This window comes from Macaca thibetana, chromosome 11 (genome assembly GCF_024542745.1).
Source record: "Macaca thibetana thibetana isolate TM-01 chromosome 11, ASM2454274v1, whole genome shotgun sequence".
Taxonomy (NCBI): Eukaryota; Metazoa; Chordata; class Mammalia; order Primates; family Cercopithecidae; genus Macaca; species Macaca thibetana.
In genome coordinates this window covers 75,509,453-75,533,066 of record NC_065588.1, presented here as the reverse complement: position 1 = coordinate 75,533,066, position 23,614 = coordinate 75,509,453, and the positions used below count along the sequence as shown (strand labels likewise).

At 36.5% G+C, this 23,614-nt stretch overlaps 1 protein-coding gene, 1 long non-coding RNA gene and 1 pseudogene across 6 annotated transcripts in view; 1 reads left to right on the top strand and 2 right to left on the bottom strand.

Annotated features, from left to right (window-relative positions):
* LOC126931274 (uncharacterized) overlaps positions 1 to 23,614 on the top strand; it is a 634,186-nt gene that overhangs the window by 106,332 nt on the left and 504,240 nt on the right. The window lies entirely within an intron of this gene.
* Positions 1 to 23,614, bottom strand: part of SYT1 (synaptotagmin 1) — a 596,758-nt gene that overhangs the window by 141,303 nt on the left and 431,841 nt on the right. For all 5 annotated transcript variants that reach the window (XM_050749297.1, XM_050749299.1, XM_050749300.1 and 2 more), the window contains 2 exons: positions 20,274 to 20,441; positions 16,957 to 17,124 (listed from right to left, as the gene is read on the bottom strand). In XM_050749297.1, coding sequence (XP_050605254.1) covers positions 16,957 to 17,124; positions 20,274 to 20,441 — 336 coding nt within the window. The remainder of the gene's footprint in view (positions 1 to 16,956; positions 17,125 to 20,273; positions 20,442 to 23,614) is intronic.
* Positions 4,916 to 15,691, bottom strand: LOC126931266 (RE1-silencing transcription factor-like; annotated as a pseudogene).

The window sequence follows — 23,614 nt, the reverse complement described above, 5'->3', positions numbered from 1 at the left end:
AAAAACAAAGTTCCACACTCTCTACCTATTTTAATATTCTAATCTCACTCTGTTTTTGTTTTTTAACACTGAGATACAATTAAGAGCAGACTATTTCTGATGCTATGTTGGTTTCTGAAAAACATTTTTTTCTCCTGTCTTTAAAACACTAGCAGAACATGAAAATTCAGGGAAGCACCTTGTCGGAATGTTGATTTATTCATGTAGAAATCACAGCTTAAAGTGAAGAGCAGTTGGTTAACTTGTAGCGAAACACAACCTCTGACCACATTCCAGAGTATTTGCAGCTTAGAGAATAAGAGGTTGACTAGAGATAGTTTCAAATTTTCCTTTTTGTCCTCTTCTAGAATTGTATGTGGGGGTCTTTCGCTTCACTCATAAATGTTCCCATCTGTATTCTAGTGCTATCCAGGGTCCAGAAATTTATTCTTGCATGTAACCTAGTTATAGTCCACATGAAAAGAGAAATATTGGTGTAGAAGGCTTTCAGAAGGGATGCCTGAAACAGGGTTCCATTCAAGGATGAACCGGGTCACAGAGGAGAGTGAAAATCACCTGGTGACCATTGAACAGGCCCTGGAGACAAAACTCCTTGTTTGAGGAATTTAGAAGGGAGTAAGGATCACCTGGTGACTATCAAACAGGCTCTCTGGCGGCACAACTCCTTATCTGGGAAAATTAGAAGTAATTAGACTTTCCTAATATCTAAAATTGGCCTCTGGTTCCAGGCCTCTTTCAATCTTTCTAAGTAATTAAAATTTCTAAATGTCTCTGTATATAGAAATGGAAATTTAGGAGAATAGCCAGTGCCACAGTTCACATTGCAGTACATTTAGGGAGCCATACATTTTTGGTAGCTTTTTCTTTAAAAAGTTTTAAATTTGGGGCAATTCTTCACAGCTCAATATCTTTGTAATGCCATTCCAAAATTCATTTTACAACCCTTGCTGACATTAACACACCAAAATATCTACAAACATAATCCTTTATCATGATCTATGTGGTTAACGTAATCCAAATTACCCTTAAGCTCCCGCCTTAAGGTCCTTGAATACCCCTATGGAAAAATCCACAGCAGTACGCTCAGTCCTCTCACTGAGGTGCACCACTGCACTCTTCTGCGGTGTTCTTTCTTTCTAATACACTTTTCCTTTTCAACCTATGCTGTTGTCGGTAAATTACCAACACGTGAGTTGACCACTTCCTGATGCCAGGGCTCTGACACTTCGCCCGACAGTCACTTCTGACAACACTGCCCTATAAGCATTTTAAAGTTGTAAGTAGATAGTTTGGCTTGAGCTGGGCTTGTGTGCCCTGGGTTCTCCCACTGTGCAATGTCCTGCTCTTTTCCAAGCCAGAAGTCTGCCAGCTCCTGAAGGCCAGGAGCAAGGCGCCCCATTGAGTACTCTGCCATCTCTGGTTTGCAATTTTGCTGTGGCCTGTCCCCGGGGGAAAATAATTGCATATGATTAATGATTTGAGAGACATTTAAAGTAGAGCAAAAAGTAAGAAGAGTGGAGATAAGCCTGGCAGTGTGACAGCCAGTGCCAGAAGTTGTTTTGCATAAAGTAGGCTGACAGGGAATTCTTCCATCAGCTTTTGAAAAAAGCTTAGGGGTCATTCCACTTTGTCTTCGGACACTTGAAATCTGGGAAGGATGGAAGGAAGTGGTGATAAAGATACTGAGATGTTCACCATCCCCGCAGAGAGAGTGAAAATACTCCTAAACTTTTTAAATGGTTCTGGAAACAATGGATTGTTTCCCCACCATAAAATAGTGAAAGTGAACAGCTACTCGATGTATCTGATTGCTTATTTTAGGAATTCATTTGGCATTGGACAGACCTATGCTTGAAAAATAACTTTTAAACTTCAAACACATAGGTACATAATTTATTTGACATTTTCCAATAACATTTAGCATATGAGGAAATGAGGCTCAGAGAGTTGATATGATTTGGATTCCAAGTTCTATGCTCATTTGATCCATGCCATACTTTCTCCTAAGAGCTAATCACTATGATGTGAAAAAGTGCTAAGACGCTTTCTTCACTTATAAGAAGCTTATATTCTATCTATTGAGACAATGAAACAGCTAAACAAGCCATCTTTTTGTAACAGCATTGTGTGGCTATGCACCTACACTTAGAGAATAAGCATGTGTGTAATGAGGTGCCAGTTGTATGGTGCAGGATAGAAAATATAGTGCCCAGGTCAAGAATCAGGGTGGTGCTGAGCATCATCAAGGAGGCTAGTGAGACGGTAGGTCTCACAATACATTCCTATATAGACCATTACCTGTGGTCCTGGTCATTTTAGCTTCAAAGAAGTGTGATACATATACCTACCTATGAACCAGCAGTTCAGGAGAAATGAAAGCATATGTTCACAGAAAGCTGTACAAGTACAACAGCTTTATTCCTAACAATCTCAAACTGGAAGTAACCCAAATTGGAAAATGGATAAATCTTGATATATTCACATAATTGAATACCACTTAGCAATAAAAAGGAGTGAAATATTACTGTATGAAGAATCTCAAAAACATCATCTTGAGCTGAAGAAGCCAGACACAAAATAATATGATTCCTTGGTATATAGTTCAGAACAGGCAAGCTGATCTGTGGTAAGGAAAATCAGAACAGAAGTTAGCTCTAGGAGCCAGGGCTAAGACACATTGGAAAGAGGTATGAGGAACTTTCTGGGGTAAGAAATATTCTGTAGCTTGATCGGAGTGATGTTACACTGTGTATGGAGTTGTCAAGACTCATTGAACTGTACACTTAACATCTGTGCATTTTATTGCATGCCAATTTTATCTCAATTTAAAAAGCCATGATGTTGCTAGAAAAAAGGTCCAGAAAAGAGCAACTTGGGGAATCTCTGAGAAGCTACAGTATGAAAACAAGCTGTAAAAAGATTGGTTTTCATGTTTAAAACTTTGTTTTTACATCAGGAGAATTAAGCATAAAACTTCTTATCCCAAGGGAGAGTAGACTAGTAGAAACTGGCTGTGGAATCAGAAAAACTGGCATTTTATTCCTGAGTTCTCAGTGGCTAGCATACGTCCTAGGCCTGGGTTCCTCCTCTCTAAAAAGGGAACCTTAGTACTGCCCTTATATCAATAGAAATGGTAATAAGGAGTGTGATTTTGGAGACAAGTGTTCTGGTTTAAAGAGAGACTAGAATATTTTCAGCAAATATCCCAAAACTTTTGAAACAGCCCCAGGAAAGACATTCCCAGCATACCTGAGGGCTGTTTCACATGGGACCCCAGTCAGCCTGGAACATCACGCTTTGATGTTTGGTATCTCTGTCCCTGAAACTTTTTTAAAAACAGATTTAGGACCGGCTGTGGTAAGTCACAGTTTATGAGGCTGAGGTGGGAGGATTGCTTGAGGCCAGGAGTTTGAGGCCAAACTGGGTAACATAGTAAGATCCTGTCCCTATGAACAAACAAACAAAAAATATTAGCTGGGTATGGTGGTGCCAGCCTGTAGTCTCAGCTACTCAGGAGGCCGAGGTGAAAGGATTGCTTGGATTTGGGAGTTTGAAGCTGCAGTGAGCTATGATTGTGCCACTGTACTTCAGTCTGGGTGACAAAAAGAGACCCTGTCTCAGATAATTTATTTTAATTTTATTTAATTTAAAAATAATAAGGATAATAGAAGATAAGAAATAGCTTATTGAGAAAAATGGTATTTATTCACATACCATAAAATTCACCCATTTAAAGTGTATAGTTTGGTGGATTTTAGTATATTCACTGGATCGTGTAACTGTCATTGCTATCTAATTCTAGAAGATTTTCATCACTCCCAAAAAATCCCATACCCATCATCCCCATTCCCCATTCCCTATCCTATCCCTAGCCTTAGGCATGAATCTACTTTCTGTCTGTCTGTGGATTTGCCTATTTTGGTTCATTGGTGTTATAGCATGTATCAAGACTTCATTTCTTTTTATGTCTAAGTAATTTCGATTATATGGATATACCACATTTTGTTTATCCATTCATCAGTTGATGAACATTTTGGTTGTTTCTACTTTTTTGGCTGTTACGAAAAATGCTACTACTGTTCTTGCACATTTTCTTTGGTGTGTATACACGAGTTTCCATTTTTCTTGGATAGAACTTAGTAGAATTGTTGGGTAACATGGCAACTTTATTTAACATTTTGAGGAACTGTCAAACTGGTTTCAAAAGTGGCTACATCATTTTACATTCCAGTAGCAATGTGTAAGAATTCCCCATTTTTTCACATCTTTGCCAACACTTGTTATTGTCTGTCTTATTTTAGCAGAGCCTGAAACTTTGAGTTCCTTTGTGGGGTGTCAGAGCTTAGAGGAGTTAATTGGTGCACAATCACTGAGGTCACACCATGGTAGCACTATCTTCCACACACATGTGCTGAGCCTTAAACTGGGTTCGTCTTTGTGAAATCTTTTTACACCCCACAGACTCTCGCACATGGGATCTAGGTTCAGATATCCACTCTTTTATTAAAACCATGTATGACAATGCCTTCTGAACACTTTGGCTGTCCCAGTGTCCTCAAAAAAGGAAAGATATAAGTCTAGTCATCAGAGAAATGCTTTTCAGCTGGCAAGGAAATAAGAGCTCTGACCAATGTTTTCAATAACAAAACCACTAATATTTTTTGAGACTTTATCTGGTGCCAAGTATTGTTCTAAGTGCTTTACATTAATTATTTCATTTAGAGTGTGTCATAACTCATGGAGGTGAGTAAATATTAACCTCATTTTATGAAAGGATTAAGCAACAAGCCAAAGGACACATCAGTAGTAAGCGGAGTCATGGTGATACACATAGGCTGAGTAAAAATCTACCCTGCAGTTCTGTCTCACCATTAATTTTTAATTGACTGAGCTTAGTGGGTCGATTTTTTTTTTCTTTTTAAAACTGTATTTCAACATAACTATGCTTACAGAAATACACTCATATTGGTTAACAGAATGCAATTTAAGTTTAACTTATCCTACACAACTTGGACCAAAAACTTGGTACATGGTTTAAGATTTTAAAAAAGGATTTGCAATCTGCTTTATTTTTATCTGTTACAAATGTGTAAAAGATCCTCCCTCAAATGCTGCTAAAGAAGGTAGCAAGAACCTTGAGAAATTTACCTTTGGTTTGCCTCAGAAAAATAACCCGTATTGCACTGCATAAGTTTATAAAACTGGTGCAACAAAACACTGTTGTAATGTTTCAATAGAATTAGAATTAGAAAGTTCAATAACTAATAGGTATGGAAGGGACTGGGAGGGAACCTATGTACACATGTGAAACCGTAAAAGCTATCTGATTTAGTTAATATTGCATGTAGATTGTAAATCTACGCAAGCCAAGATTCAGATAATTTCTTCAATCTGAATTAACACTATCTATTCATTTCATCTGCTGGGGTCAACCAGGAAACTGGGAACAGTAGTAAGTTTTTCTGACTTATGCAAAAAAGAAAATTAAGTTTCTTCCTCAGCTTTTCGGTCCAGAAGTGACAGTATACTACAGGCAAGGTATTCCTTCCATTGTAAGCATTCATAGGGTGACATGCAATGAGGTCTATTTGGGTTTTAATTTGTAGCAGCAGTGATATGCAAAACAGTCTCCAAAGTTAATTACACATGACTTTATAAGTGACTCTGAAAAATAAAATGGCCCTTCTTAGAAGACTAGAGCAGAACATCCAGCCATATTTATAAGCCTTATCAAAAAAAAAAAAGCAGCCCCTTTTGAATTACACAATAAAAGAAAAAAGTGGCCCCAAAATAAGAAGCAACTCTGAAGGAAAAAGGAAAAAATATAACTTAAAAAGTCTTAAAAACCAATGTGAATATAGATTCAAAAGATAGGTAAGAGATTCATTTTCATAACTACCTAAGATCAGGCTTGTCATGTATTCTAGTGTTTCAAGTTTATCACTAGTTACTACACATCAATATACAAATAACATGTTCATTTTTTGTTCTTTTATCAAAAGGGAAAATTCTAGCTTAAATTCTATCCAGTGTGGGCGAATGGGACTAGAAAACAAAAAGATGCAAACAGTTCCATGCAAATATCACATTTTTCAAATGGAAGAACTTCCAACTGGACCAGAAGTTCATACTGCTAATGTGCTTTTCACTGAAACAATTTCTAATAAGTATGAATACATGGCATTAAGGTTCACAACCTAATACAGGCCTGACAATCAAGTCCTTATTTTCTGGAAGAAGGCCTCAAGTCCAATCAATTTCCAGTAACAATGCTTTTACAAATCGATTTAATAATAAGGGGTTTTAATTTCCTTCGTGTTTTTGTTTTTAGCATTCTAGTCTTAAAGCCTAGCTTAGAATTTAGCTCAGTTCCCCAGAAGGCAAATGGTTTTTCTTTTGTGGTATGAAAGAATCCACAAAAAAACCTCTTCCCCAAAATAATTCCTGATAGCCAATCTGTGCTTAAGATGAATGTTTCTTTATACAATGTTAACAGTAACTTAGGTAAAATGTACCCATGAACATTAAAACTAGTTGTTAGAAAGATTTAACTAGCTTTATAATTTAAGTTTTAAAGCATAAATATTTGCAGCTTGATCTTCTGTTGACAGTGATCGTTGGAGCCTAGAATTCAACATTTACAATTTCCCTTCATGCACACAAAACACACACCGTTATCACACAACTTACTCCTCATGTCTTAAGAGAAGAATCTTCTGCTTTTTTAAATCTTTGGCCTCCCAGTCAATTCCATGTTTTTCCATGTTAAAAGTTTTTCCACAACTTTTAACTCAAACTTTACTCTCAGATTTTTAACAAGTTTTCCACCCACAGATTATTAATGCTTTTCCTAATCTTTCATGTTTTACTGCCAAAATCTGAAGCTGCCCTCAAAGAGATCATCAGATTAAAAAAAAAAAAAGAAGAAGAAGAAAAAAAAGAAACATAAAGTGATTATTTCAAAACAGAATATGGGAGGTCAGAATTCAAGGTTTCCTACTGGGATCATATTTTATTTTACTGCAATGAATAACTGCTATCAGTAAGAAAAATCCTATATTGGATTCTTTCGTACTCTTTGGTGCCTCGCCAAAGAACCTACAAAAATGTTTTGGAGTACATACCCTTTTTTCACACAAAGTACCCCCACAGGAACACTAGGATAGCTGCAATTCATTTGAGGCCTCACCTGTAGAAAGAGGCTATCACACAGACAGCGAGGACACCCACTAGTTTGTGGAGATCCTTGAGAAAGTATGATTAAAAAAAATATGACCTGTACTTGTTTCCCCAGCCTTTTTCACTGTATAGGAAAGTTGCAGCTGGTCTGCCAGCACTCATACTACCCCTCTTATCCTAGGTTTGCCATGTAATAGCTATGGCTTTGGAATCTCCCAAGTGATATTCTTGGAGGAATAATTATGTCTCCTAATTCCAGGCTTACACTTTCCAGACACATCGCTTACTGTTGTGTATGTGCAGATGATGCATTTGTAGACTCGCTCATTATACCCAGCTCTGGTGTGGCGTTTCAGGTGTGCAGTATAGGGATCATATCGATTGGTATTGTAGCCACAGCGGTCACAGCGAATACGGACCTTGGAGAAATCTCCCTCTTCTGCAGTGGAAGAGCCAGATTCCCTGGCTTTTGCTTGCTTCTCCGCTCCTCCTTCCCTTCTTTCTCTTTTCCTTTTTCTTTTCTTTTTTTTTTTGAGACGGAGTCTTGCTCTGTCGCCCAGGCTGGAGTGCAGTGGCGTGATCTCGGCTCACTGCAAGCTCCGCCTCCAGGGTTCACGCGCCATTCTCCTGCCTCAGCCTCCCGAGTAGCTGGGACTATAGGCGCCCGCCACCACGCCCGGCTAATTTTTTGAATTTTTTTTTTTTTTTTTTTTTTAGTAGAGACGGAGTTTCACCGTGTTAACCAGGATGGTCTCGATCTCCTGACCTCGTGATCCACCCGCCTCGGCCTCCCAAAGTGCTGGGATTACAGGTGTGAGCCACCGAGCCTTTTTTTTTTTTTGACGGAGTTTCGCTCTTGGGTAGGCTGGAGTGCAATGACGTGATCTTGGCTCACTGCACGCAACCTCAGCCTCCTGGGTTCAAGCGATTCTCCTGCTTCAGCCTCCCGAGTAGCTGGGATTACAGGCATGTGCCACCACACCGGACTAATTTTGTATTTTTAGTGGAGACAGGGTTTCTTTATGTAGGTCAGGCTGGTCTCGAACTCCCCACCTCAGGTGATTCTCCCACCTCGGCCTCCCAAAGCGCTGGGATTACAGGCGTGAGCCACCGCGTCCGGCCTCTCCGCTCTTCCACAAAAAATTTCTTGGCACTGTGAACTCTGAGGCGATGCACAAACCGTTCTTCAGATTCTGCTTCATATTGGCATGACTTACAGCAAAAGGATTTGGTCTTCGAGTTCTTGCCGTTGTCCTCTGTTCCAGGTGTTTCAGGAGGAAGCTCTTTATTTGAGCTGTAAATCTCTGGAGCAGCTGATGCCTCAAATACAGGCTGAAGTTCTACAACGCTGAGTTCCAAACGTCTCAGCCCATGAGGTTCAACTTTTATTTCAGCACTCTTCAAGTCCCCCTCCTTCTTCACTATCTGAAAAGTTGTTATCCCCAACAGGCATCAATTTTGCCATCTGTCTTTCTTCACGGACCGGGTAATCACAGCAGCTGCCATTTACTTTCCCAGTGAAGGCCACATTTGCCAGCATGACAGGCTGAGGTGCGCCCAGTTCAGCTTTAGAGAGATCATGCAAGTCATACATGCCGTTAGGCAAGGCCATTCCAACGTCGCCATTGCCGGTAAACAGCCCTTCTCCAGAAGACTCCCCCATCACCTGGGTGGCCATAACTGTAATCACGCAGGCTGCGTTTGGGCTTCTCCAGCTGCCCCCGAGTCCCTCTGACCACCCCCGGGTTCGCCCAACACCCAGGGCCAGGCGCCCTGGAAGTTTGCAAACTTCACTCCCCCCACGGCGTCTGGCAGGACTCCAGCCTCAGCCCTGCAGGCTCGGGAGGTCAGGTGGCGGGACGTGGGGGGTCTATCTTATTCACCACTATATACTCTGAAATTAGCACAATACCTGGCTTATAAAAGAGGCTTAATATATGATGATGAATCAATGAAAGAATGAATAAATAAAATTAATTTGCAGTATTTAAAAGTTCTTGTTCATAATTGGCAATAATTTAGTCATGTTTAAAGCAAGTAAGTTTGTGTCTGTGTATGCTTCCTCTGTCGAATTCTTTATTTAAGCTCTTGTTTTTCAGCGAGTCCTCATTCTCCTCCCTTATTCTGTAGTACAACTAGTACAACTCAATCACTGACATTTCATCTAATTGCAGAGTAACAGATTGTAATGGATTAAAGATTTCACAGCACAAACATTTGGCCTGCTCAAAGGTAGGTAGGAGTAAGACAGAAGGTAAAAACATCTCATTTGAAGATTCACAAACAAGATAAAAAAATTGCTCCCAAGCATGTGATGAACTCAAGAGAAAAGATTACATTTTAAAAGGTTTAAATCCATGGAAGACAGAACAAAGCATTCTCCTGCGTTGCTCACATTGCTTCCCACTCAAAACCCTCTTCATTATTTCAATAATATGAAAAACCAGATGTAAACAAGACTGCTCTTGTCTACATCATTGTTCTCATTCTCCTTTTGTTTTATATTTGTTCCCATTTCAATACCCACTCCTCACTTTCTGCTCTGCCAGCCTATATACACGAAATCCAGGCTCCCAAAACCACTTTGCTCTGCTTTATTTAAAATTCAACTGAAAACTCTCAGTCCTTTTATTCTTTGGATAAAAAGAAAACCTAATACTTACATTGATTTCTATTCAAACAATTATATTTCCTTCGTACTACTTGTATCAGAATTTATATCTCCTAATGAGAATTTTCCCCATAGCAAATCATTTGAGAGACCATGTAATGATGTTAATGCTCAAAGCATTTAGGACAGAGTCAGAATATAAACCTCATAAGAACATCCATCTCATTACTTTCCCACAGTAATTACAACTGTTTTACCCAATTCGATCATCAACTAATAGCCTGTATTTGACCCTCCATAGTTATGGCCATTTCAGTGAAATTTACCTTTTCAAGACAAAGACAAATCATTATTGAGAACAGATAATGTATTATACACTGAGAAAGATATTTGGAGAGAGGGACTGGAATTCAAAAATATTTGGGGATACCACAGTGCAACTGGAATAACTGTATCTTTCAAAGATGACTCTCTCAAAGGTGATAGAACATTAGAAGGCATGTTTGTTAAATTCCAATTTGTTCAACCAATCTACTGAAAATATTTAAGCACCTTGGATGTTGCAGTCACAGTGCAATGTGCTGGGCATAAGTACATAAACAAAACAGACAATATCGTTGCCCTCTCTTAGTGGCAATATGGCAGTGTAGAGAGAAAATGGGTTTGGGAGCCAGACAGACCTGAAAAGACCAAGAGAGACTCTTTACAGAAGGTGGTGTGGGCTGGGTGCTGTGGCTCATGCGTGTAATCCCAGCACTTTGGGAGGCTGGGGCAGGTGGGTCACTTGAGGTCATAAGTTTGAGACCAGCCTGGCCAACATGATGAAACCTCATTTCTACTAAAAACACAAAAAATAGCTGGGCATGGTGGCAGGCACCTGTAATCCCAGCTTCTTGGGAGGCTGATGCAGGAGAGTCGCTTGAACCCAGGAGGCAGGGGTTGCAGTGAGCTGAGATCACACCACTGCACTCTAGCCTGGGCGATAGAGTGAGACTCAATATCAAAAAATGGAAAGTGTAGGCTTTTAGAACTGTGTTTGAATTGTAGTTATGGCATTGCCTGTGTAAACTTGGACACATTACTTAAACTTTCCTGGGTCTCAGTTCCCTTCCTTCCCTATTTTGTAAAACAGATTTGATAATGCCAATTTTGAAGAATGTTACGATTTTTTTTTTTTTGTCAGCATGCAGTAGTCTCTCAGTAAATGGTAGCTATTATTTGTGTTTATAGCATAGGTAGAGAAGTTGATATAAGCTTTAATGAAGATGAACTTTGGAAGCTAGAGAGCCAGGCTGTCAGCCCAGACCTTTGGGTGGTTATCACTGTGACAAGGAAGGCAGGTGCAGTAGGCTCAAGTATGACAATGGGAGGGGGAACAATGGAAGGCAGCCAAAGTGCATTTTGAAAGTGTCCAGGGTCTCTCCTCACTTTAATTGTTGCTTCAAATTACAGTCTAATTTATATTACTTTTCTAGGGAATTTAAAATAAAAAATATTGGATTTTTGTTTAGAAACTCTGAAGTGAGAATTTGGATTTCTTTTACCTGTGTCTGAAAAGTCTTTTTAATCAGAAAGGTAAGCAAATTACAGTCCTACATACTAGAGAGATATTCCAAGTTATTTGCTTTTTCCTATCATGTTCTTGGAAACCACATCATGAAGTGGATAACATTTATTATGCATAAGAATACAATTACAACTGGTGACAGAAATTCTAACCAAAGACTCAAACTCAAACCACAGCTATGGCCCAAGATACCATAAAAAATAAAACACATTTATACTTCTGTAGCAGTTTAAAGGGAAATCAATATGTTCCAAGTCTCATGATATGGACACATAGATACTAGGTACACTAACATATATTATAGTTTTAATATACTATAAAATAATTCAATACTACTAAACGATATCTACTATATTATAAAATTGATTAACAACAAATATTCTAGGCATGATAAACTTAGATTTTGTTCCCATTCTTTGAGTTCTCCCTAGAACTAAATCTTTTGCATTTTCCTCTGGATCAATTTCCATGATGTAGGCAGAGACTTACACCATAGCTTTAAGTCTTAAATTTAAACAAAAGTTAAATTAAGGTAATCTATGAACTCCATGTGCCTTATGGAAACAGGATGAAAAAAGAGGGTTACAGAGAGGGAGACACTGAATAAGCCTTTAATAAACAAAAGTTATTGAGACAAAATCTATTATTTTCAAAACCAGAATCAAAAACAGTAACAAGGTTGATTTTGCTAAGCATCTGTACTGCCTCTGTCTTTAAAGAAACATACCAAAAAAATCCCAAAGAGGCACTAAACTATTTTCAGCATTCAGAGCTAGGACATTTTGCTCCTCAGCTTTCAGAATACTTTAACCATCGTTTGTAAAATAAGAACACAATGACTATTAACATGGACTTTAAAAAGGGCATTTGGAAACATTTCCTACTGTATAATAAACATGCATTCAAACTCCATTCATTCATTCAAAAATATTTTTGCACGCCTACTGTGTTCTTGCCTCTGTGATTAACCTTGGTGAGGAACCATAGAAATGGCTGCTGCCTGGATGGAGTTTCAGTCCAGTGGGGAAGATAGACAATGACAAAGTAAAGAAGAACAAGTATAACTTCCTGAAATGCTATGGATGCAAATTAATGTTTTTGTTGCATTTCTTAAATGTTGTGAATGAACAGGAAGGTTCTTATTGGCATCCATGTTTAGAATTCCAGCAATTAACCTTTTATAAGGATTTCCAATCAGGGCAGTGATTGGTGGGTGGAGATTCTTGGAGAGCATAGTTGCCATCTGATTGCTAAATGTACTTAGAAACAGCATCACTTCTTTCATGATCCTTGGGCATAAAAGATGCCATAAGGAATAATGACTTTAACTCACTCTGAAGAAGTACCAAGGAATTGACCATTGGAGGTTAAAAAACTGTTGCCATTTGATTGAATATGTATTCTTCACATGCTTTTCTGTGAAGTAAATGTTTTTCTAATTAGGCATAAAAATGTGAAATTTTTTTGCAAAATTGATTTTCCATTAAGGCATTAAAGTAGTTTCTCTTCCCTTCTGCTTGGATACTAATTAAATTATGTTCCAACTTGTTTTAATTCTGCAATCAATTTTTTTTCCATTTGCACTAGATTACAGAATCTCATTTAAAAATCACTCTTTACCAAATTTTACACAAAGCAGAGGTGATAGACTTATTCTCTAATGGAAACAAAACAATAAAACAGTAACTGCTCAAGTCATGAGGGCTTGCAGCATGTCAGGGTGGAATGTTAAAAAAAGGCTTAGTTTTTTTTTCTGCTGCTATCTATTCCTTATGCTGTTTTTAGAGATAACAAATATCTCTCTATATAGTAGAAGGCATGGAGATAAAAATAAATTTTAAAAATGGAATGAAATGTTAAAATAAAAAGGGTTTAAATAGTTTGATGATCTATCTGATCCTGGGGTACAGAACTGAGACAACTTTAAAATTGGACATAAGTGAAATTTATAAGAAGGGAAAAATGGAGTCATAGCTGTTGATTGCAATGTTTGAAATAAGTCAAAATTTTAAATAGATTATTCTAAAACGATAAAGATTGGTTTCAGGTTTGACTTGCGTATACCATAAATACTTATTTTTTGAAAGAATAAAAAGAAGAAAATCTCGAAGATTCAACTTAGACAGCTTGGGGCTATACATACTGGTAGCCTTTTGCACATTGAAGAATTGTATACTGATTACCAAAGATGATTTTGAAGCCATATACTGAGAAAGAAAAAAATTAAGAAACAACAGTTTTATATATAACCATCTCTAGGAACTCAGAGGATACATATTTCTGTTTTAAAGAAACAAAAATAAGAGAAAGGTTGACCTGTCTCCAAGGTCAAATTCCACCTTCATCTGTTAGAAGGTGGGGAAGTGGAGGAAGAAAGTAGTCGACCATGCATCGTTAAAAAAACAAACTAGCAAGTGAATGGAACCAGTGAGGTGGCTTTGATTGTGTAAATTTGCAGAACACGATCAAGCCAAATGGAAACCTCACCAGTAATATTTCCACCTGGGGACAGAATCAAATAGTGGGAACCATGTGCTTTTGCTGTTGCTCTTCCTGGTACAGCTTATCTCTTCCACATTACTTCCTTTTAAACATGGGTCTAATCACTTCCAAATGAGCTCTTACACTATCCATGTTCATTCCCATTTCTTTCTAAATTGCTTACACATTATTTAGTCACAAAAAATAGGACATAATCCTTTAAGCTACACAATTACTTCATCATCTTATGACTTATAGTTGTCAACTTTCTGGCAACAAAACCTGACTGCATTTAATTAACATCACAGAGTTGGCTGTCAGTGGGTCTGATTTAACCTGTTTAAATCCAAGTCTCTGGCAGAACAGCTTACTCTGATTAGCAGTACTGTTTCTAGATTCCAAAGCTGTTCCTTGAATTCCTTTTTCTCACTTTCTTTGATATCTTTCATCTCATTATGACATTAAAAATAACGCTTAACACTGTTAGATGAAAGCAAAACTAAAATCATGAACAAAATTGCTCATGTAAAGTGGAAAAACAATTTCTTTAAAATCAAAAATCTAAAAGTCAATCTAAGACTTCAATTTATTCACACAATTATAATTTTCTGCAATTAATGGACAGTGGCATGCAAAGTTAGAGCACATATCATTGAGAATATATAATTCTTCATATATAAAATGTAATTGGAATCTTACTTCCTTTATTATGAAAAAGTTTCTAACTGGGTCTAGTCATCTAGAGATACTTTGTAAGCTAGACATCTGTCTTATACAGTTTTTTATAACCTATATCTTGATAAAGAGAAATAGTCCAACTGAAAACCAAAAATTTCTATTTCTGAGTAGAAATCAAAGAGGAAAGTCTCTAGAGTTTTACAAGTGTAATGATAAAATTAATATTTCCCATTAATAACTCTTACAGATATTCAGTAAGCGCAGTGGTGAGAAAAAGGATGGAGAAGTAGATAAAAATAGAGGGACACAACAAATGAGGAGATGAACACACAAAATGGGGAAAGAGAACACACAAAATTAACCAAGAAAAAGGTACGAGAGAGCTCTCACTTAGTGAACATTTACCATATGCCATACTCTATGCTGGGCACTTCACATTCTATTCTATTTCATCGGTAAGTAAGATAAGGGGCAAATCATGTTAGGCCACTTTCTAGGTTAAAATTCTGAATGGGCAGTGTACCTAACCCCCTAGATTCTAGAGCGAAACCTGTCAACTTGGTGTTAAGTTTCAAATTCTGCTTGTACTCAAAGATTTATGAAAGAAGAAACTTGCTCAATGGTCTACATTCCCTTAACTCAGAAAAAAAAAAAATGCACAATTTTTCAGAAACCCACTGGGTGTGATCTGGGATGTCATTACCACCCGATAATTATCCAGGTGAAGGTAATAAATGTGAGCCATGCACCCTGCACAGGTGGGCATTGTGAAGTACCAGTGGTTCATGTTCTCATATTCAACGAACAAGCCAACCAAACACCAGCCAACTAATGAAAACCAATCAGTTAATAAACATTTGTTATGGTCCTACTTTTCCCCCCAAACAATTTACACAAAGTCAAACACTTCAATAAAATATTCAATGAAATATCTCACTACTTTGTTAAATAATTATGAACACTGTAATTGAATGATTGAATTTTTTTCATTAAGATGTCTGTAACATTACTATTAGTTCACTTATAGGAAAGAACTATCCATAAAATCATATGATTTTAAAACTCAGTATTTTTCTTGGGTATTCTTGAATATCCACAGTAGGGCTAAATCTGTCTCAATGTCTAAGAAAGGTTAGTCAACATTCTTAGATATTGAGATGGCATGTGTATATATATATATATATATATATATAAAAATATGTATACATGAATATTATATACAAAAATACTTAAAGCTCTGCTTTCTTTTTGGAAAGTATAAGTATATATACTTTTTTTTCCCCCCCAAAAAAGCAAAGCCTAACTTAAGTATTTTTGACTCATTTTGTAAAATCAAATATCAAATAGCAATTTTAGAGTAAAAACTTCAGTTTCATCATGGGAATTAATAGGCCTGTTCTAAAACCTCATTTCATCATATAGGGGGTATAAAGTTCATAGCTTCAGATTGGTCACAGCAGACCTTAGGCTGAGAGAATTCCCAGGTGATGGACTTAACTGAGTTTCTCTGAAGGTCTGACTCTCTCCATGATCTCCCTGGGGACCCCAAGAGGCCAGGGAATCCTAGGGACCTGGAGATCCTAAATGACTGAGCGGTCAGCCATCCCTTGGGTAATTACAGCTGTATGTCAGGAACTAAAGAGTGACTGGGAAAGGAGTTGTTTTAGGAATTTGGAGAAGCTACGGGTTGTTTGCTTTTCTAGTATTGGTCCACTGAAATGTTTGCAGAGAAAAATGCTGGTGCCAGGCAGGCATTGCATAATCAGATACAATTGATTATTATGAAGCTTAAATGCACTAAACATATTGAACTTCCCTTTTTAAGTCACGGAAAAATACTGGGCTAAACTATTAAAACTGGGGATAAACAATGTGAGGAGTAGCATAAAATGTGAGTCATTTAAAAAATGGATTTAATATCAGGCTTTGTGAATTATATTTGATGTTTCACCAATTATGCTCTCATATCTTTAGGAGAAACAATGAACTGTCTGTGATATGAAGAAACAATCAAGGAAAAAGTACCACTTTATTTCTGTGTAATAGCTACGTAACCTATGCAGAAAACACAAAATGATTGTGGAAAAATATGAGAAATAAAATAATTTTTCATTGTCCTTTTAAAGCAGTAGTTTATGAGTGTGTGTGGCCTTTTGTAAGCTTTTAGAAAGAGTTCCTGTGTGCATGTGCGTTTGTTTGTGTCCAGGGTTGCTGTTTCTAGATCCAGTATACAAATTTCTCTCTCTCCTTTCAAATAACACCCAGAAGACCTGTACACTTTTTAACAAAGTGGTACAATGCCCTTGGCCCTATTTTACCAGCTCTCAACAGCTAGAGGCCTACACCCCCCTTTGTAAAGAGTATTTCTCAGTAAGTTATTATATGAGCAGCAACTGGCGAGTACAGCTTGTGATGTTAGAAATGCTAATAATTGCCTTACCTCTTCCTTCTCAGCACTTTGCAGGTCACGCCATTCCTCAGTTACATGGCCAAAATCCACTGTGTTCATAGGGACTTTAAATTCTCCAATGATGTCATGCTTAGAGAAACGATCAAAATCATATACAGCCATCACCAGGGTTTTGCCACCCAATTCCGAGTATGGCACCTAAATAAAAAGCAATGAGGATAAAATATCCAGTCATAAAAATGCTTAAAACATGTTACTTGTTCATGGTGCTTAATTTAATATTTATGTTGCATAAACAGAACAGGGATATAATTTTGTTTTTGGTTATTTTTTAAATTGAGACTTTTGACAAACTGCTTGAGGCTAAAATTACTTGAGAGAAAATGGGAATTTTTAGTGATTTATTGCTTTATCTCAAAGTTCTAGAAGCTGTTAGCATTATTAATAATGGATCCTGCTATTAGTCATGCTATGAATCCTTAAGATTAATAAAAGAATAAACAAGCCAATTGCATCTGACTATAAATAAGTTTTTCTTGTAGAATATTGTGTTGTTATAGTTGTTATAAGTTATATTGTCAGGGTGTAACTTACTGAGGGGCAAATAACTTTTTTCAAATGTTCCATTAACTCTTTCAAGGCATTTAAATGCCACAGTTCAATGGAGCAATGATTTATTAAAGACTATGCAAGGAGTCTGAAAGGATTGAAATGATATTCACAAGTGCCTCACCTACTCCTTAAAATAATTTGTTGATTGACAAGAACTGACTAGGAAATTGATGTTTTGAATATCAGAGGTGCATTATAATATGGGTTTTGAAGTTCATTCTTGGGTATGACATGTTTTAGGATGAGTGGTGGCAAAAGGCCAAGAACTGATGAATTCTCCAGCTGTTCAAATATATCTGGGACAGATGCTATGGGTTGGGATGTTTATTAGTGACATTTTTAATATTCAGTGAGAGCAGTGCAATCCAAGTAAGCTACACTTCAGTAACTGGGTAGAAATACCTAATTAAGAAATTGTTTAGACTTGTCTTAAAGGTTTGATCAATTTTCATACACTTCCTATTATTTTATCAGTGTAAATGGTTGTCTTATGCTTCAGCAAACATTTCTCAATTAACTGTATATTAAGGAGGGAAGAAAAGGAAGAATATTAGGCCATCTACATAGAAGAAATTTTAGTTTTCCAAAGAGTTTTTCTTTTCTGTCATTTATGTATCATCTGTTTGGAATCTGATTATTTTATTAAGACATTATGATTAAAAAGTAAGCATCATACTTTTTCCATTTTAGAAGGAATGGAAAACAAACCCTTCCAAAGGGCTGACTCTCAAAGAAAGAAACAAAATATTTTAGAGTAGGGATTAAACCCTTGAAAATTTTATTGTATATCTAAAATCTCTCTAGACTTTCTAATGATTGTACTCAAAGAGCCAACAGTCAAAAATCTGGGCTTGGGGTCAGACAGACCTTGTACCAGATTTGGACTTTCCAACTAAAGGGCTTGGGGCACATGATTAAACATCAGTTTATTCATCTATTAAATTGTGATAATACTGTAATAATGGCTGCTTCATGGGGCTGTTTTGGGGATGAATGAATATATGTAAAACACCTAGCGCAGAAGAAGCCCTTGAAAATATTTATTGTTTGAATGATTACTAGCTCCTTCAGATAACTGTTTGGAGGAAAAGAAGACGAATTTAGTTTCAGGCATGTTGAGTTCCTGTTCAGTGTTTAAATCCATTGTAAAGCCAGCCCTCTTTAAAGTCTTTTATACTTCCATTCCTATATCATATTGCCTCTTGGCATTTCAAGATGAGTAATCTACAATGTCTAACCAGCTCTCTAGAAAAATTGAAGTGTTTTTAAATATAGCAGAATATATTATACTGTGGATTATGTGCAGTTTGATCAACCTGTCTGAAATAAAATGAAACTTGATACAAATGTATAGAGAATTCAAAAATTTCAATAATTATACTTGGTTTTATAGAAATTACTAATAAAATTATTAGCATTTTTTTAAAGAAATAATAATGTAGGTAATGCAATATAAAACAAAGCCCCAATACATTAGCTCATATAATTTAAGAATTTCCTCACTAAGTTTTGGTCAGAAACTGCTGACCTAAGTTAAGGTTAATAAATAGATGAATAAAACAACTGTGATTACTATTACAATATTTTTAAAATTTTATTTCCACTTTATGTTTTGTGGTATGTTGGCTACAGTGATTAAGCTTCATGAGCAAATACTCTTCATGAGCTGAGTATTTCCAGAATGTCTTCACTGCTACTTTAAATTCACTGTCTAGGTACAGCAAAACCAGATTTTAAATAAGATTACTGACAATCCATGAGGGACCTTTGTCTTGAAAACTCAGAAATTTTAGAGTGAATAGAAAGACACTTCCCCTTTACATAATTGAAAACAAGGTTTGAGAAAATGACTCATGCCCTCATTTTCAATTTATTTCATCCCAGAATGTTTGCTAACACAAGGCACATGCTAAGCCTGGCTGATGGACGCGGTGATTTTGAATTAGCCTGCTGGCATATTCACAGACATTTCATTTTTCACAAACATATTGTTCTGAGTAATGCATTAGAAAGTTTTTTTTCGCATGTTAAAGATATCCACCAAAAGAATTGTTTTTATGAATGATTTCAAGCCAAGATCCACAAAGATCCTGGAGACCTGCAAGGCATGTTTTCCTGATGAGATATTAAATGGCTGGAATCTCTATGATTGTTTGTCAACTGAGGTGCCTCAACAAGATGAAGAACATCAGAGCAGAACCTAGAGTAAAGGACAAAGGCTAGAAATGCAAAAAAACAGTGTGTTCATATTCCTTTTATTGATTAGTTAAGAAGAATGACTTTAACGTGCTCAAACTGCCCTTCTACACACAGAATTTTGTTACAAGAGTCATGTCTATTTGTACCATTTAAGCATTGGGACATAGCTTACTTAATCCTGGGATTGCAACAGATGTACCTATTTTCACGAACTTTGAAATTTAGAAAAATAATGATTTCATTCTTTTGGCTTTATGTTAGGTAGGGATCTCACTTTTTAGATGTGACTATGACATCCTAGTCATGTTCTAGTCAATTCCATTCCGAAATGACTGAACTGAATCGTACTCTGAACACACTGAAAGGCAATATTGAATCTTGACTGTAGTGAAGATACGAATTTTGCATGTTCTTACTGGAATTATTGTGAGTCCCTGAACAAGCATTCATGTGCATGTCTATGTATGTGACAGGATGAGATCAGTCTTTTAACTAAAACAACAAAGGAAAGGTTATAAATAAATATTAAAAAATACCTTGAAAGTAAATTGCTCATTGAAGACAGGATTAAGGGTTTTTCGGTGGACTTTTGTCTCAAATTTCTTCTTCTTATCAGGTAGCAGAAACACTTTCACATAAGGATCAGATGTGCCCCCCATGTCCAAGGCGGGCAGTTCGGCAGCCTGAATGATCCCTACCAGCAGCTGAAATAAATGAGAGGATACAGCAAACATAAATATTAGTGGACGTTTTGGAAAAGATCGATTTGTTCACAGTGCTGCATATTGGAATTTCTCCCTCTTCCTATTTCATTTTAATAAACTCTTATTCTCTTATGAATCTGAATACAGAAGGCAAATGAAGTGAGCTATGTAGACTTCGGAAACCCAATTATGACAGATGCAGGCTCTGGGAAGCCTGGTTTTAAGCACAAAGGAGGCTTTTTAAAAGGTTGCTGGTTGCAGTTAAATATGGAGTTCATTTTTGCAAAAGAGTTGTAATCAAATAACTTTCCAGTTGCTAAAAACCCTTGTGCATTGTTTTTCTTTCCAGAGCATGATTTGTAAGTGAAAATACATTGTTAAGCAATCGCAAGTTTGTAATTATAAAGTGGGAAGCTTTTATTCTTTATCAAAGCCTCAGACCAGCTGAGTAGAAATTTCTTAGAAATTGGGTAGCATTTTGAGATAAAAAATAAGATCTTCTAGTTTCTATTATATTTGACCTTCACTTGGGCGCTGGCTACATTTATTTTAACTTACAGTAGAATGATTATTATCTGTGAGATTCTGTGTTTAAATATAGGACATGGAGTCAAAGAAATGTAATTTCAGCTTCATAGGGAGGAAGGGAGATTGGAGGTGAGGTTTTCTAATGTTGAGTAACTATGTTTTTTATTTTTTCCAAGCACCACAGAACTATCTACATTTCTTTAAGTCTGTTTTCTTACTGATGCGTCCTTAAGCCTCATTATGAATATTAAAGTATTATGGCATTGTTAATATTTTTGCAAAGAAAAAAGAGGTGTGTGTACACCATCATAGATACTCTGTCATTAGAGATTTTGCGTCAACAGACTGATTTAGATCCATACAGGAAACAAAGTAGACTCTTATTGTTATTCAAGGTATATGCCATTTGGTAAATGCAGTAACACCACAGGTTTTTACATCACAGTCTGAGAATTTGAGTTCATGCCTTTTTAACTAGTAGAGTAAAACAGCAATTCACCTCCTTAAAAAAAAAGCATAGCCATTTTAATTGTGACTCACCATGTACTTAAGTGCATTTTGGCTAGGTGGCTCAATTTTTAACATGGACCAATAACCTGAATGATTATGTTGTTTCCATTTTAATGCTTCAATATCTTTTTTGTGGAATCATGATATGACAGTGGCAATAAGAATGCTAGATTGTAGGTACACAAAACACAGACAGATGGTCAAAAAATAGCTAAAATAGGCATCAGATTATAAAGACATGATTAGTAAAGTTTGCTAAATTTGTATTTGGTATTTACCTTTATGCAGCAATGCGAATAAATAAGATTCTATTTCCTCATCCTCACTTTTTATAACCAATTTTCTTTTGAGCAGAAAATAACACGAGAGAGATGGCTTCAACTCTTTAGAAGCTAGACGATTTATGATTTAGAGTTTTCGGATATTTTGTTAATAAAGAATGAGGTTACTTTTTCCAACCTTGTTCTGACTTCTGCCTAAGAGATAAATATCACATTTCTCTCTACCATGAAAGTGTCTTAATTAAAATATGTTAGGGTTGTCTTTTAGTTTTGGTAAGCAAACATACATATTTGATCCAAACTTTATGAAGTTTTTCAGACTTTATCTTCCTGCCTCTTAGGAATCACTTTATAAATCAAATGAGAATATTTGGGAAAAAAATCAATGCGTAATATTTTAAAAATTCATCAGTTTCTCAGAATGAAATAACTTTTTAGATTTGATGTTTGCTGGAAAGGGAACAGTAAATGTACTCTTACTATATTTTAGTAAAAATATTTTCAGTGTTATTATTTTCTTAAAAATGCTACTTTATAAAATGATACTTACAGTATTAATAATTAAAGCTAACTTAAAAGCTTCAAAATTATGACTAACCAGGATGAGACACCACTAGATTTCCACTGGAAAATATGAATGGTCAATAAATGATGAGAAAAGTATTGGATGCATATAGAAAGTCGGATTAATTTTTTGGAAAATATGTTATACATTAAGACCAATATAAGTTGTCCTTGATCTTTCCTAGAATATATCAATAAGAGGTTTTGCTCCTAACCAAATCCTGATGCTCAAATTTTAGTAGAAGTGATAGAAATGATCACAAATGTCATATGTAATTAAGTAAAAATGGTAGACTTATAAACCTGAACCTGTAAACCAATAATGTAGTTTTCTAGAACGTATTATGTAATAACTAGCCAGGGCTATAATGAAGCTGATCAAAAAATTATTTTTACTATGACAGCATATTTACACATTCTTCATGAGGAACCCTCTGGAAACTTCAGAGAGTGAAGACATTATTTGAACTGTCAATTCCTAAATAAAACACAGAATTTCTGCAACTGCTTAGAGCTCTCACAGCACTACTGACTTTGGATGTTAGTCATCAAAGATGAGTATTGGTGTTTTATTTATTTATTGTTCATTCCTCATCAAACTGGAAATCATTAACACATGCTGCATTACTAGTAACTGTATTTATTTTACATTCATCAGTTCTTCTTTACCCAAAAAGGTAAGTGAAGCAAAATGAACTGGAGAGGTTTAAAACTTTCCTACTTGGAGAAGGGCTATGTCTTACACATTTTTAAATTAAATTACATTAAATTAAATTTTTTTTGAGACGGAGTCTCGCTCTGTCCCCCAGGCTGGACTGCAGTGGTGCAATCTCAGCTCACTGCAAGCTCCGCCTCCCGGGTCCACGCCATTCTCCTGCCTCAGCCTCCGGAGTAGCTGGGACTACAGGCGCCCGCCACCTCGCCCGGCTAGTTTTTTGTATTTTTAGTAGGGACGGGGTTTCACCGTGTTAGCCAGGATGGTCTTGATCTCCTGACCTCGTGATCTGCCCACCTTAGCCTCCCAAAGTGCTGGGATTATAGGTGTGAGCCACCGCGCCCAGTCTGTCTTACAGATTTTTAAAAACCTGATCTCTAACTTAGCCTATTCCCCTAATTCTTATCCAGCTTTCACATTTCTGTAACAATTCAGAAGGTAAGGAACATTTTCATCAATGTTGTGGATCCTGGAATGTCTTCGAATGTAAAGTGACTTTTAACAGTTATCTTTCATCAATCTCTATTTTATTGACAGGTAGTCAATAAAAGGTAGCCACTATTATTCATCTAGGT